This window comes from Pan paniscus, chromosome 1, assembly GCF_029289425.2.
Source record: "Pan paniscus chromosome 1, NHGRI_mPanPan1-v2.0_pri, whole genome shotgun sequence".
Taxonomy (NCBI): domain Eukaryota; kingdom Metazoa; phylum Chordata; class Mammalia; order Primates; family Hominidae; genus Pan; species Pan paniscus.
The window spans coordinates 142,587,968-142,603,372 of NC_073249.2; the positions used below are offsets into that span (position 1 = coordinate 142,587,968).

At 40.1% G+C, this 15,405-nt stretch overlaps 1 protein-coding gene across 1 annotated transcript in view; it reads right to left on the minus strand.

Moving 5' to 3' along the window:
• Nucleotides 1-4,251: 4,251 nt before the first annotated feature.
• SAMD13 (sterile alpha motif domain containing 13) overlaps nucleotides 4,252-15,405 on the minus strand; it is a 52,351-nt gene continuing 41,197 nt past the window's right edge. Inside the window, exon 4 of the mRNA XM_003805277.3 lies at nucleotides 4,252-5,424. Coding sequence (XP_003805325.1) covers nucleotides 5,281-5,424 — 144 coding nt within the window. The 3' untranslated portion in view covers nucleotides 4,252-5,280. The remainder of the gene's footprint in view (nucleotides 5,425-15,405) is intronic.

Genomic DNA, 15,405 nt, shown 5'->3' on the forward strand with positions numbered 1-15,405 from the left:
CAGGTATAGCAGACAGAATACTATCCCAAACACTAATTATTATAGGCAGAAACTGCTGGTGGCTTGGAGTTTTACTGACTTTCACTCAAAATGTGCTTATAATCTGATGAATTCTATAGTATTATTCCCAAATCACATATTCCCCAGCACATAAAAATAGAATGTAATCATTGAAAAAGGCTATGAAACACAATTTGCTGAATGCTTCTGCTGAATGCTTCTGCTGCCTTTGATTCAGAAAGAAGACATTTAATTTGGAAAACTTTGCCACAGATATCCAGTGACAGAACTGGAGGCCCTCATGGCAAAACTTTCCTTGGTTGCTTTATCTCACTTTGCTGGAAGCTTAAGGCCTCTAACCCCTCTGACCAAAGATGCCCCATGGATGGTGCCTGGGTAATAACATCAAACATTTTGCAGCATATTTCCCTTTACCTCTGGTTGAGTGAGGCATCCTCTGCAGGTAACGAGTATGTTCAGTAATATTTACACCTTTACTTACCCTTTTCCCACTTCTTTAAAAAAGGTGGTAGTTTGGCTCGTGTACTTGTCCTGTGGAAGAGGGGCACAGTTTCTATTTGGAAATGGCCTGGCATCCCCAGCTTTCTTGATTTCTCCCTGAAGACAGTTGTGGACAGGAACACTCTGACTTAACTGAAGTGCAGGGACATCAACTTGCTTTAGCCACAAGATCCTCCATTATTATGCTCCAGTGCTAGGCTAGACACAATTCTTCCTTGGGGTTCACCACCTCCAAGGGATTCTAAGATGTAAGACAGCCACACTCACCAAATGAACTTGGATGTGATCATTTTAATCTTCTTGCTGTATAGTACTGCCATGACTGGCTAGAAATGGTACCCAGACTCCTTAATTGCCCATGGAGCTACAGCATGAAACTAACGAGCTGTTCATTAATGCATCCATTGCTCGCTCTCTCCTTCCTGTGGCTTCTGTTCCTGGTTTAGAAGCAGAATTAACAAGTTTTCTCCTAAGAGGCATATCTGTCCTGCAGCAGTCAGCTCTTTGAACATTTAACTTCATCTTCCAAATCATTCCAAAAAACACTTAATGGCTCTGGGCCCAGACCTGACCCCTGCAGATCCCATTTACAAGGACTGTCAAAGACAGATGAATCACCACCAGTAAGTCCTTTTTGCATTTGGCTTCCAAATATGGGAGTGGCTGGGCAACTGTGGGTCATTAGACTTTTGCAAATTAAATTCCCCCAAAGATATATTTCACTAATGCAACTGAAGGACAGTGTGTGTCCCTGACTGCAGATGCTAATCTCAGAGGGACAAAAACCTGTATTCGGCCCGTGCGGTGGCTCACGCCTGTAATCCCAGCACTTTGGGAGGCCAAGGCAGGTGGATCACGAGGTCAGGAATTCAAGACCAGCCTGGCCAAGATGGTAAATCCCTGTCTCTAATAAAAATACAAAAATCAGCCGGGTGTGGTAGCGGGTGCCTGTAATCCCAGCTACTCGGGAGGCTGAGGCAGAGAATTGCTTGAACCCGGGAGGCGGAGGTTACAGTGAGCTGAGATCGTGCCACTGCACTCCAGCCTGGGCAACAGAGGGAGACTCCGTCTCAAACAAACAAACAAACAAACAACAACAAAAACAAACAAACAAAAAAACCACCCTGTATTCACGTAGGATATTTGTTGAGGACAGAAAGAAAAGACTGCTACCAATTGGCCTTTTTTTCCTCATATTCATCATGCCCACTAGGTATAAAAAATGATGCTCAAATCTGCTGCACATTCTAATGTGATATGCTAGCTTGTTTTCTTTTCAGTTGAATCTATTTGCAATTTTCAATTCCTGAATGAACTCACTGTTTTTCTGTTTTTTGTTTTAGATCGGGTTGGGTGTGTGTTTGCGGGAGGGTGTCTAAAATTGATGTCTCAATTGCCTTCAGGGGCCCATTAACTTAAGTGTGAAGTTGCTGGTTTTAAGAAATTAGGGAATGGAAGAGTAACAAATTGGAGTTTTCAGCCTCACTAGAAGTGTGTAAATGTGGTTTTTAAAACACACACATACTGCATTGGCCAAAGTAAAACATGTTGGCTTAGATTCCACTGAAAAGTGGCCAGTTTGTGACCTCACCTTTAAATCAATTCATTCAATCTCCTCTGCAGAGTCTGAATCAGAGGTTCAAATGTGGGGGCAGCGGGGAGTAGCAATTACTTTCTTAAATTCCTTCTGATTCTGATATCCTGTCTGCTTCTCTGGTTGAGAATAATCAAATTCAACATTAGCCAATTCTCATATAAACCTTCACCATTAAATATATTGCCATCAGGGCACATCACAGCCATGAAGTGCTTCCCCTCACAGCACATGTGTCTGCTACTCATTGCAGATCTAGATCACATGAATAGAAATCCAGTGTGATTTGAAAAGAAATCAGACGTCTCTGGTTTTCACAGCTGTCTGGAGACAAAGGCTGCCTACCTGCTGAATTTCAAGTACTTCCAGCCTCTCTTTTTGGCCTATTTTGATCACATTGGTTTTCCCCTAAATAGAGGAAGATGAAATCACCTTGAGCTATTGCCAAGGTGTGCAGGCCTGCCTGTCCTAGGCCTTTATGCTGACTGTAGGAAAGGCAGACTATCTTTAAATTGCTAATTTTGCCTGAAAGCTCTTATCAGAGACTGAGGGATGATTTTATACTTTTCTGTTTGCTTTTCAATTCCCCTCACCCCCAAGTACTCATACAGCAGTCCAAATCTGAGGTTTAGTTGACTTAGTTGAACGCGAGTTCAAATCTCGAGAAAAATACCACCAAAGAAACCCTTTTAGTGTCATTTGCTATGAGTGTTTAGTGGTCAGCTGACATCGGTAACAGCAAGTTGTCCCTCAATATCCACTTTCCTTTATCTACAGAATAATGGAACTTTGAATTTTGATTGGGCTCATGGTTTCCAATAAAAACATGAAATATTTCAAGTAATGTGATTGACTTCCAGTCCACAAGATATGAAAGGAAGTAGTATGTACAATTTCCTGGAAGTATCCTTAAAGGAAGGCCTGTTCCTTTCCCCTTTCTTCTCCCCACTGGTTGGAATTCAAATGATGATGGCAAAGAAGCAGCATCTATTTATGAAATGATTCTGGGAATGGATGTCATGCATGGTGGAAAAAAAACATAGGCGGAAACTGTGTTCCTACCATCATGTAGGGCCACACCACCTCTGGTCCCCCTATCTGGACATTTCCATGAGAGGGAAGTAGGTGTCTATCTAGTTTATTAATTGGTGGGGGTGGGAGAGACAGTTTCCATCACTCACAACCAAACCTATTCCAAACGACGACAGAAGGTATCAGGTGGGTGCACAAAAGTTAGGGCTCAGAAATACCTCATACTATCCCTTTGAGGTAGAGACGGGTCAAACATCATCAGATTTTACAGCAGGACACTCCTTCACAGAGGTTTTCATCAAGATCCTCATTCCATCTTCCTTCTGCTTGATCCAGGAATCCCTTCTTTCCTATCCAGGTCTCCAGCAGCTGCAGTTGTCACCTTTTGTCTCCATCACTCCTCACAACACTTAACTATATATTTTGCCTTTTACTTGCGTTTTCTGTCTTAGGTAGACTGTGGGAACTTGGAGATTTAAAAAAAAGTCTCTTTTGTAACCACTTTTCCCAGTTACAGTGAAAACAAAGCATTACTTAAATTTCAGATACTCCGTACGCTCTATAATTGAATTAATTTGGAATGCATTTTTAAACCCACCTACTATCTATACCACTTCCTGTGTTTTTTTTCACTGTCATCTTCAGACTTTCTGTTCTTTCAAGAAATTATCTCCACAGGGGACTGAATTATGATATTCTCTAAAATAGGAACTCTTAACTTGAGGAGGAGGAAGAGGGAAATTATGAGTCCACCAACTCTCTGCAAGTTTTGTGTGTGGAAATGTGAGCTTTTGTCTGCAGAGAAAGTCAGTAGCTTTTATTAGAATTTCAAAAAAATCATGACCCCCACTGGCCTACAGCAAACAAAAAAATCTTTGGCTAAAATAATACCTAAAATTGGGGATGAGAGAAGAAATGAGATCTACTCGAATGATTCACTTTAAAAAGAAGATAAATCCACACATAGATTTGTATAATTTCTACCTCTAAAGTTTTTTCCCCCAAAAATGCTTAATTTTCTTTCCCTGGTTTCCAGGAGACCTTAATCCTTAATCCCAACTGAAGAAGCAACCAAACAGAAAAGATCAAAGATACACTGGCAATAAACTGAAGCAATGCTTTATTGCAACCACAAAGCACCAATTCAACAAGGCGTTGACACACAGAGATTGAACAAATGTCTCTTTGAACAGAGATGTAGCAAGCCCACTTTCTCCAAGCTCTTAAAAACAAGTACTTAACCCAGGAACTGAACAAAGCATAGGACAATTTAAAAAAATTACACCATCATGAAGGAATATATATAAAAATATTCTGTACTAGTAACAAGGCTTTTTGACCTGTAACTCTCAGCAAATTTCTTCAGAAACAAATTATTATAAATAAAACCATGAAGTTAAAAAAAATTCTTTCTTCAGAAACAAAGAACCAATTTAAAAGAAAATCTATGCAGAAAATATCATTACCCCATTTGAAAGCTAGCTGAATATGGATGGATATCCTCAGTACACAACGGAGCTTCTCTTTTCAGAGCTATGATTCTGCTCCTGAAGGGGCCATGATGCATGTTCATTTCAAACACTGCAGCATATCCCAATAAAACCTTAATAAGGTCAAGTGGAGAACCCTCTATAAAAAAGGGTGTCGGCAATTCCGTCCAAGTAACACAAGCTCTAAGGAACAGAGGAATTCAAGGGAGACAGCAATCCCTTTCTTCTTTCTCCCCCTCCCCAAATTTTCTTGTTTTTACTCATCCTAAGTCTGTAACCAAAAGACTGTCATTTAATTAAATTCTTTTTTAAAAGATTTTGGGAAAGCTATCTACAAAGAGATGAGGAAAATCCTTATGATTTCAAAGCCTTTGTGGGGAGGAGTGTCTAATCGTGTCAAAGATCATTCTATTTGACAAAATCCATGAGGAAAACCACCCTGTGCGCATCTTGTCCTTGCTCCTCCTGGCTGATTTCAGGTGAGCTGATGAATTGCCTAGTCTATCCAATAGGATAACGTTTCATTTGATTGAAATTCTTTACATATACACATGTATGTATTCTGTTTACAAAGTTTCATTACATGAAACTAAATTATGTCATTATGTATTTTTTGAGGTCAAAGACCCCAATTTGACTGTACTATGAAGAGTTGTTCTTTAAATGCTTTGTCTGCAGAGGTTTTACATGATATTCGTAGATTTTCAGAGCAGGCCCCAATTTTAACTGAAGTCCTGTCAACACATCATTTCTTGTCATCAATAGCAGGGATTTTCCATCAATTTCCTATAATGGAAGCAGAAGGTAAAGCCAACATGTGAGTCCAAAAGCTCAAGGATAATGAAGACAAAAGGAAGTTCAGAGGTAAAAGTCACACCAATTGTGCCCAAGCTAAAAACATTACATTTGTAGTAGTGCCAAAATGGAAAAAATGCAATCCTCTATTTTTATCTTACATCTTTTAGCTATACTTTGGCATTAAACACAATCTATAGCTGATCTTGCTTTCAAGATCCTATCACAAACATCACATCTTAAAAAAACAGATCGCAAGCTTACTGCATGTACCCTTAAGGATCAAAGATGTTGCTTCTGAAAAGAATAATGACACTTTCCATTTATAAAGTCTATTAAAGTTTATGCAGAATTTTCCATGAACTTAATTTCTAAAACAACTCTGTAAATTAGAACGGGCAGAGATGATCATTTCTATTTTTCAGGCAAGCCAAGGATCAAGCAAGAAGTTCACCCTCTAAGATCAAGAAGTTAGGAAAGGGGTGCATAGAATTTGAACTCTCATATACCTGCAGCCAAAGCCAATGTTCTTTTTATAATCCCCCTCTGCTTCTCTTGATACTTAAATATATGTTTTTTAGAAGGTCCGATGGGGACTAGAGTCTTAGGTTTCCTGGAGTCTTCACAATTGCAACATTGGGCATTAGAAAAATGACTCACCCTCTGGGAGACTTTCCTGCCCTTTAAAGGGGGAACCATCCTGCCTCAACCCAAAAATCAACCTCTCCAAGATAAGTTCCCCTACCACACTCTCTCTCAATGGATCCTGAAACTTCCAAATAAGGTAGTGAGGGGTAGGGCCCTGCCAGCTGAAAATCCCTTCCCTGTTCTGCTCAGAGTCCATTCCCTGCACCCTTAGGCACAGAGTCAGGTACACTGCACTCCAGGTATTCTGGAGAGACTACAAAGCTTTGGGGTGAAATAAAAACAGGCTTCTCACAAAAGAGATGGGGATCCCAAATATACAAAGTGGTTTGAAACTTTTGGAAAGGAAGCACTGAGAAGAATGCTGAATGCCACATTATTTTTGTTATTGTTTGCTATGGGGACCTTACGTCTCTTAAGAACCTGAGCTGGTTCCTAGGTGACTTGGATTCAAGAGTTAAACCAGCTGTGCATGGTCGGTGAGTCACGACATTTCTGTGCATGGTTATACCCACATACTTCTGTAACTACCTCCTCCACTGACCGACAGACATGGGGACACCGTGTGTAGCTGCAACTACGTAAAACGGACTCCCTCCCACACCATCCCCAGGGCGGCTCCTCCAACTCTCATGTGCCTTGCTTGCCAGGCTGGGAAGAAAATGTGCTTTGAGTTCCTGAGAGTGTGGGAGAAATAGCAGCAGGCTAGGCGGCTGAAGAAACACCCACTTTGTGACCTTAGGCAAGTCCCTTCTCTTCTCTTTCCTCCTTGGCGGGGTTTCTGACAAGATTCTGTGAGAAACCGCTCTTGCAAATGCTCCCTGAGCTATGAGTTATACAATCACTTGTCATTATCCCTTCCATCATTCTCGACAGGACCAGGTCCTCATTTTACTTGTCAACCACCTAATATGAACCAGAGCAGAACAAGGAATTACTTCTACCTGGTCTATGGTGGTTTTGAGTTTGGGAAATCTTTATTCTGTCAGCTACCAGAACACAAAATGTCTCACATTAATTTGTGAGAGACTATAACATTAAAAAGCAGCTGATTCATAGTACAAAGAACAGAAAATTCCTTAAGGACACAGGAATTGACTCGATAATCCTAAAGTACTTTGCTTCCTATTTAGGCAAGTAGTAATCCTAGAGATTGCTGATTAGTGAAACCTGCATGTCTGAGAGTTGGGAGAGGAGCCTCTGGCCCCTGGAAACCACAGTAGCCGTGCTGAAGACACTGTGAGGTCAGAGACCAAATTAGATGTAACCTTAAAGCTCACGCTGTGTCTTGCACACGGGCTGGGAATGTTTTACTGAACGGTAAAGCCCTCCTACCCTCCATCTTTCCTCGGCTGTTGTGTGCTCACACTTCACTTACTACATGTTTTAAACAGGCATCAGGAAGAGATGACACTGCTTTCATTTCTATACACCAAGAAAACTTCCTCGACTAACTCAAAGTGAATTTTTAAAAAATCTTTGCTGGCAAAAAGTCCTTTGACAACTCAGCATTTCTGTCAAAAGCCAAGTATGCCTGTGAAAAATGCTGAAATTTGGATTTTACTTAAGACAAAATGGAAAAATCATGTTTCATGCTCCAATCTGATTTTCCCTTTGTTCAGTAGACACACTGCAGTTCACCTCAGACCAGGGTTGGTAAAAGAAAGCTCCATCTGGAAATCCTCATTTTAGAAATGTTGAAATAAATATAGTTAATTCATACATACAACCAAACATTCCTCTTAAACCCTGACTAGAGCAGCTCAAAGGAATGACAGTGGAATAGAGAATAATGGAAATGAAGCTTACGGTCAGGCAAACCGCAATCTGAATCCTGTCTCCACAAACTGCTATGTGACCCTGGGTAGGGGACTTAACTGCCCTGAGTCTCAATTTCCTCACCTTAAGATGGAAATAAACCAGTAAAGGACTTTAGGGATTAGAAATGTTGGATGCAAAGCACCGCACACAGTGCCTGACATGTAGGAGGTTCTCAGTGACTACTAAGTGGAAATGGATAGGCTTCGAAAGAAATGGGATGTGTTCTGATTCCAAATCCACCTTCTGCTTCCTTTCTGCCAGTGTGGTCCCCTTTGCCAGGAAGATGTAGGCATGTTCCTATTTAGGCTCAGAAAATTTACTGAGATTAAAGAGTTCAAAGACTACATAAAACATTCATTTCATAAAAACTGTACACACAGGAAAGTTCCTTGATTAAGAAAGCTAATAATTTGATACATAACGTCCATGGGATGCAAGTGAAATCCAAATTCTACCAACAGCATGCTGTGCTACAATGAGCTTGGGACTGGAAACTGAAGACAGGTTCTTGCAGACTCTATCAGTAACTTTCCATAAGGAACAACTCCTCTGGATCCCAGTCTGTGTATTAATATAAATGAAGTGGTTGGAGTGTGACCAATTCCAGCTAAACAAAACAAAACCAAGACTTTGCATGTACATCATGATGAAGTCCAAAACAAAAAGATATTTCACATCTTTGGAATTGTGTGTTAACTGATAATCATCTGTTAGTGTCAGTAAAACTTTGACATTGATTGTGTCTTTATGTAAAATTAACCTTCAGGTTCCCGTTGGGCAATAAACAATGTTTACATACTTATTAAGTTCCAGCAAGTACTCATGCATGGAAGTAAAGTTCCGAGATGATAGGTTTAAATTTCCAATGAGGGCAAGAATCTAGATTTAAAAATAAATGAGTAGGATTCATAGATATTATAGCTCACTAGCTAAGCATGTGCTTTAGACTAAGACACTACTTTATTGCTTATTAATGGGGCCTGGGGCACATTACTGAATTTTTCTAAGCCTCATTTTCTTATCTATGTGATGGGGGAAAGTAACTACTATGTTTCACTGCTGCAAGTATTATTGAGATAACTTTTGTGAAGTAGAATTCCTGACATGCACTGATCACTCAATAAATGCTAGTTATTGAAAAAAGCATATAAAAGCTGAGTATGGTGGTACATGCCTGTAGTCCCAGCTACTTGAGAGGCTGAGGTGGGAGGATTGCTTGAGCCCAGGAATTCAAGGCCAGCCTGGGCAACATAGTGAGACCCTATCTCTAAAAAATTTAAATTAAAAAATATGTATAAATTTTAAAAGCATATAAAGATCTCAACCCATTTACTTTTCACTCATTCTCTCTGCCAGCATTAATCTATACTAGGTAACTCTGAATTGAAGCTATTTGTGATATGGTCCATGGGAAATGTATAGGAAGAAAGAATAGGTGGGCACAGAAGTAGCAAAGAGAAAAGAGCCTAGGAAAAGACAAAGAGCAGCCATCAAGACAGGCAACTAGGCAATTGCAAGGTAGGGCAGGAAAAAAACATTGAAGAGAAGTCAATGGAATTTATGAAGGTCGGGCTCTGCGCTGACTGGGAAGGCCATATTTGTGGTGGTGGCCTCTACTGTCCCAGATGGTGCATAAGGGAAAGGAGGCTCAATTTAGAATCAGAAGACTGGGGATGGATGCTCTGCCTGCTACTTACTAGGTTCTTACGCAACATCTGGCACATTCCCCTCCTCTGTGAAATGAGAGGTTTGAACTAAGCTGACCTCTGTCCATCCCAGTTCAAAACATTCTCAAACACCAATTCAGTCTTTCATAAGCATCAGAACACCCCAGCCTCATATGAAAATCTCCCTGTTAAAGAACACAGCAGCAACTTCTTACCAATGATGTGGAGGAATCTCATGAAACAGTCTTTTTCTGCTTCATTCTTCCCCCTCACATCTTCTAGCACTTTCTTTGTAACAACTCTCTTGCCATTTACTGTCTGGCTACAAGTGGTGACCAGTCTGAAGTTTCTCAGTCCGCTGCTTACAAAGGGTTCAAATGTCTCAGAGGTAGAGGTACTTGCTCTGGAGCCCAGAGATACAAAAGTGGAAAATCCTGTGTCCAATATGGGAGCCACATCAAAGATGGAGGAGTGGAATCTCCTGGCTTTACCCACAAGGCCAAGGGAAAAATCATCACCTGAGAATCCTGAGAATGCATAGTTCCTCCTCCAAATGTTTTTTGTCTCTGCCATCTCCTCTGTTTCCCTTTTGGTTCGGTTCCTTCTGGACTTGTCATACTCATTTCATTTCGTGGCATCGGACAAGACCTCATAGGCCTCTTGCTACTTGTTTGAATTTCTCCTCAGATGCCTCTTTGTTCCCTGGGTTCTTGTCTGGGTGTACCTGCAGAGCCAACTGGTGATAAGCCTTCTTAATATCAGGGGAGGAAGCATTTTGAGGCACACCTAGTACTTTGTAGTAATTCACCATGTTTCTTTAAACAGCCTTTCTGCACCAAGACAGGGTTTATTTTTGGAAGAATTTCCATATAAGGTTGGAAAGGAAGATGGTGAACTATTCAAGTTTACACCAAGCCCTTTTGAATACTATCACAAGGCTCTTGGGATGAAGTATCTTCTGGAGAGAAGTTCCTCTTTGTTGTATGGATCCTTCACATGCCTCCACTCCCACCCACCTTCTGTCAGCAGCTCCTTGTGGGTGGAGTGACTATGAGCTCAACATTCTCAGCCAATGACTCTCAGCTGATGGCTGTGCTTGCCTTGCCTTCCTATTGGTGGGAAATTTAGCGTGGATAATATACACTGTGGGGAGGCTTCACCTTATTTAAAAATAAACACTGAGCAGCTTATTCAGAGAGAAGCTGTTTGTGTGGCTCAAAAGTCTTTATTTCATTTGTTGAAGTAACAGTCACAAGCAAAATGGCTTTTGCACTTAAATCGGACACAAAATCCATTTTGGCTCACTGTAAGGGCTAACGCTTTCAGTGACTTCATGAGTATTTCCTAGTGCTATTTAATATTTTCTGCTGGCACAAGGTAGGTGATAAAGGGTCTGTATTACAAAAAAAAAAGCCAAAAAAACAAAAAACAAAAACCTGAAACACATTTCTGATGAAGGAAAATAAGTAAGGCCCATTTTATCAAATAAGAAAACTGGGTCACAGAGATGAAACTAGGCAGGCTTTTCAAAATAGTAGGTTTACAAAATATAACTAGAATGGAAGACCTCCCATATATTGTCAAATAAGTCTTCTTCAGCTGATTAAAAATTTTTTTAATTTAAATTTAAATTTTATTTTAAGTACATGTGCAGGATGTGCAGGATGTGCAGGTTTGTTACATAGGTAAATGTGTGCCATGGTGGTTTGTTGCACTATCAACCTATCACCTAGGTATTAAGCCCAGCATGCATTAGCTATTTTTCCTAATGCTCTCCTTCTCCCCAACCCACCCCTGACAGGCCCCAGTGTGTGTTGTTCCCCTCCCTGTGTCCATGTGTTCTCATTCTTCAGCTCCCACTTACAAGTAAGAACATGCAGTGTTTGGTTTTCTGTTCTTGCATTAGTTTGCTGAGGATAATGGCTTCCAGCTCCATCCATGTCCCTGCAAATGACATGGTTTCATTCCTTTTCAGGGCTTCACAGCATTCCATGGTGTCTATGTACCACGTTTTCTTTATCCAGTCTATCACTGATGGGCATTTGGGTTAATTCCATGTCTTTGCTATTGTGAATAGTGCTGCAATGAACAGACATGTGCATGTATCTTCATGATAGAATGATTTATATTCCTTTGGGTATATACCCAGTAATGGGACTGCTGAATCAAATGGTATTCCTGATTCTAGATCTTTGAGGAATTGCCACACTGTCTTCCAAAATGGTTGAACTAATTTACATTCACACCAACAGTGTAAAAGCATTCCTATTTCTCCACAACCTTGCCAGCATCTGTTGTTTCTTGACTGTTTAATAATTGCCACTCTGACTGGTGTAAGATGGTATCTCATTGTGGTTTTGATTTGCATTTACCTAATAATCTGTGATGTTGAGTTTTTTTCATGTTTCTTGGCTGCACTAATGTCTTCTTCTGAGAAGTGTTTTTTCATGTCCTTTGCCCAGTTTGTAATGGGTTTGTTTGTTTTTTTCTTGTAAATTTGTTTAAATTCCTTGTAGATTCTGGATATTAGACCTTTGTCAGATGGAGAGATTGTAAAATTTTTCTCCCACACTATAGGTTACCTGTTCACTCTGATGATAGTTTCTTTTGCGGTACAGAAGCTCTTTTGTTTAATTAGATCCCATTTGTCAATTTTTGCTTTTGTTGCAATTGCTTTTGATGTTTTTGTCATGAAATCTTTGTCCATGCCTATGTCCTGAATAGTATTGCCTAGATTTTCTTCTAGGGTTTTTATAGTTTGGGGTTTTACATTTAAGGTTTTAATCCATCTTGAGTTAATTTTGTATAAGGTGTAAGGAAGGGGTCTAGTTTCAGTTTTCTGCATGTGGCTAGCCAGTTCTCCCAGCACCACTTATTAAATAGAGAATCCTTTCCCCATTGCTTGTTTTTGTCAGGTTTGTCAAAGTTCCGATGATTGTAGATGTGTGGTCTTATTTCTGAGTTCTCCATTCTGTTCCATTGGTCTAGGTGTCTGTTTTTATACCAATACCATGCTGTTTTGGTTACTGTGGCCTTACAGTATAGTTTTAAGTCTGGTAGCATGATGCCTCCAACTTTGTTCTTTTTGCTTAGGATTGTTTTGGCTATATGAGCTTTTCTTGAGGTTGTTCTTCCATCTGAATTTTAAAATAGTTTCTTGTAATTCTGTGAAGGGTCTTTCAATGTTAGCCTTTTCAAAATTTATCTTTGGACTTAAGAACTAAACTAAGCAGCAGCATCAAAACAACAAATGCTTTTAAAAAGGGAGCTGCTGGTTGCTCTTTTTGCAGGATACACAACTACAGATTTCCCAGGCTTCTTTGAAACTTAGTGTGGCCATGTGACTAAGCTCTGGCCAATGAGATGGGAAAGGATGATGCATGCCTCTCTCAGGCCCATAAAACTACCTGCACAGTCTTACTCTTTTTCCTTATGCTAACTTATGTCAATGCCCATATTATCTTGAAAGCTATTTAACTGATAACAAGGCCGCCTTCACCTGGGTCTTTGAATGACAGTGAAGCAGAAAATCCCCACCAGCTACCTTGGACTATCTGTATGAGCAAGAAATAAAATTCTGCTATAATTAAGCCATTATATACTACTGGTCATATCTGTTGGTCTACTTTAATACACCAACCATTTCTACAATTTCCCCTTCCTTTTACAACCTCTTCTTATCATGTCATCAACCAAAAGAGTCCTATCTCTGCAACACTGAAAGCCCAATATCCTGATCTGTCTCTCACTCCTCACTCTCATTAAACCCATTTTTTTTTTATGTCAACTCCACTTTCTCCAGGGTTATCAGTCCCTTTCTGACTCCTCTTTCGTACCAAGTCTGAACCCAATGATTGACCAGGGAGCTATTCTTTTATTAGCCCTCTATAAAGTAGCCCTCTTAAGCCATTAGCTTTTTGCAGTGTCCATCCCACAAACCCCCCATCCAGGATGAGTCCAGCAATCCAGCTTCTCTAACTCCTCTACCTAGTGCAGCTGGAGAAAAAAATCAAGGAACCATGAAGAGGAAACACATCACATTTGCAGTGTACCAATCTCAGCTGGCCAGTAGAATACCTCAACTGTTCTTTTGTTATCCTTGGTCATCGCCCTCTCCCATTACCCTTGGTGGCCATTCTTAACCTTCACTGCTGTCCTCCAGTTCCTTATTAAATCTCTACCAGTCCCCATCTACCCCAAGCAGAGGAGCTTGACTCTTGTTTAGCAAAGGAAATAGAGGCTGTAAGGAATTCCGTTAATGTCCATGAAGACAAAGTGTATTAGTTAGGGTTCTCCAGAGAAACAGAACCAATGAGATACTGGTTAGATATGACCAACTTGCATGCTGGGAAAACAGGAAAGCTAGTGGTATAATTCAGTCCAAGTCTGAAAGACTGAGAATGGGAGGGTGAGGTGGGGCTGATGATATAAGTCCAGTCAGAGTCTGAAGGCCTGAGAACCAGAAGCTCTGATTTCCAAGGGCAGGATATGATGGCTGTCTCTGGTCAAACAGAGTGATTTACCCTTTCTCCACATTTTTGTTCTATTAGGGCCATCATGGGATGAGGTGATGTTCACCCACATCCGTTAGGGCCATCTTCTTTATCCAGCCTACTGATTCAAATACTACTCTCCTTCACCAACACTCCCACAGACACCCCCAGAAATAATGCTTTACCAGCCATCTGGGCATCTCTTAGCCCAGTCAAGATGACACATTAACCATCACATAAGGACAATCTTATTTATATCTGTACACAACTTCACCTATGCTCCCAACTCAGAGGAAGAGAACCCTGTCTTGCTTGGTTCTAATTACTTAATATTTTTTAAAATAAAATACTTGAATATTTTATTTACCAAATTGAATCATGACATATATTATGGCTGGCATTACATTTTTAAAACTTTATTGGGATAAAATTCATATAACATGAAATATGCCATTTTGACCATTTTTAAGTATATGGTCACATTGATTACATTTATAGTGCTATGCAATTATTGCCGCTATCTATTTTAAAAACACTTCCACCATCTCAAAAAGAAATTATCCACACATTACTTAATAACTCCCAACTCCCCCAAACCTCTGGTAACTTTTAATCTACGTTGTATCTCTATGAATTTGCCTATTTTAGATATTTCATGTAAGTGGAATTATGCAATATTTGTCTGGCTTATTTCATTTAACATGTTTTCAATGTTTATCCATGTCGTAGCACATATCAGAACTTCATTCCTTTTTATGGTTGAATAATATTCCATTATATGTATACAGCACATTTTAAAAATCAATTCATCTGTTCATGGACACTCGGGATATTTCCACCTTTGGTTATTGTGAACAATGCTGTAATAACCACAGCACAAGTACAAGTATCTGTTTAATTCCCTCTTTTCAATTCTTTTGGGTGGAATTGCTGGGTCCTACAGTAAAGCTATGCTTAAGTTTTTGAGAATCTACCAAATTATTTTCCACAACAGATGCACCATTTTATAGTTCTACCAGCAATGTACAAAGAAATTTCTCCACATCCTTGCTCCTCCGTATTCTTTTGATCTCATCCCTTTCTATAACCTCAGGGAGTTTGCTTCACTTAACTTTCCTCAATTTATTTCAATTTTAATCTATCCAATTCTTTTAGCTACTTTCCTGGATGTGAGTAAGTCTGGATGTCTCCTCTCTTAGAAGAGAACTCTCTTGCCTACATGACTCTCCAGTTGCTGCTTCTCCCTTACTGGTCTGCCTCCCACTCACTCCTCAACTTGGAGAGAAAGTTCCTCCCCAGCTGATGTGTGTGCACCCTGACATGCTGCTGTGGCTGCTGGCATGCAT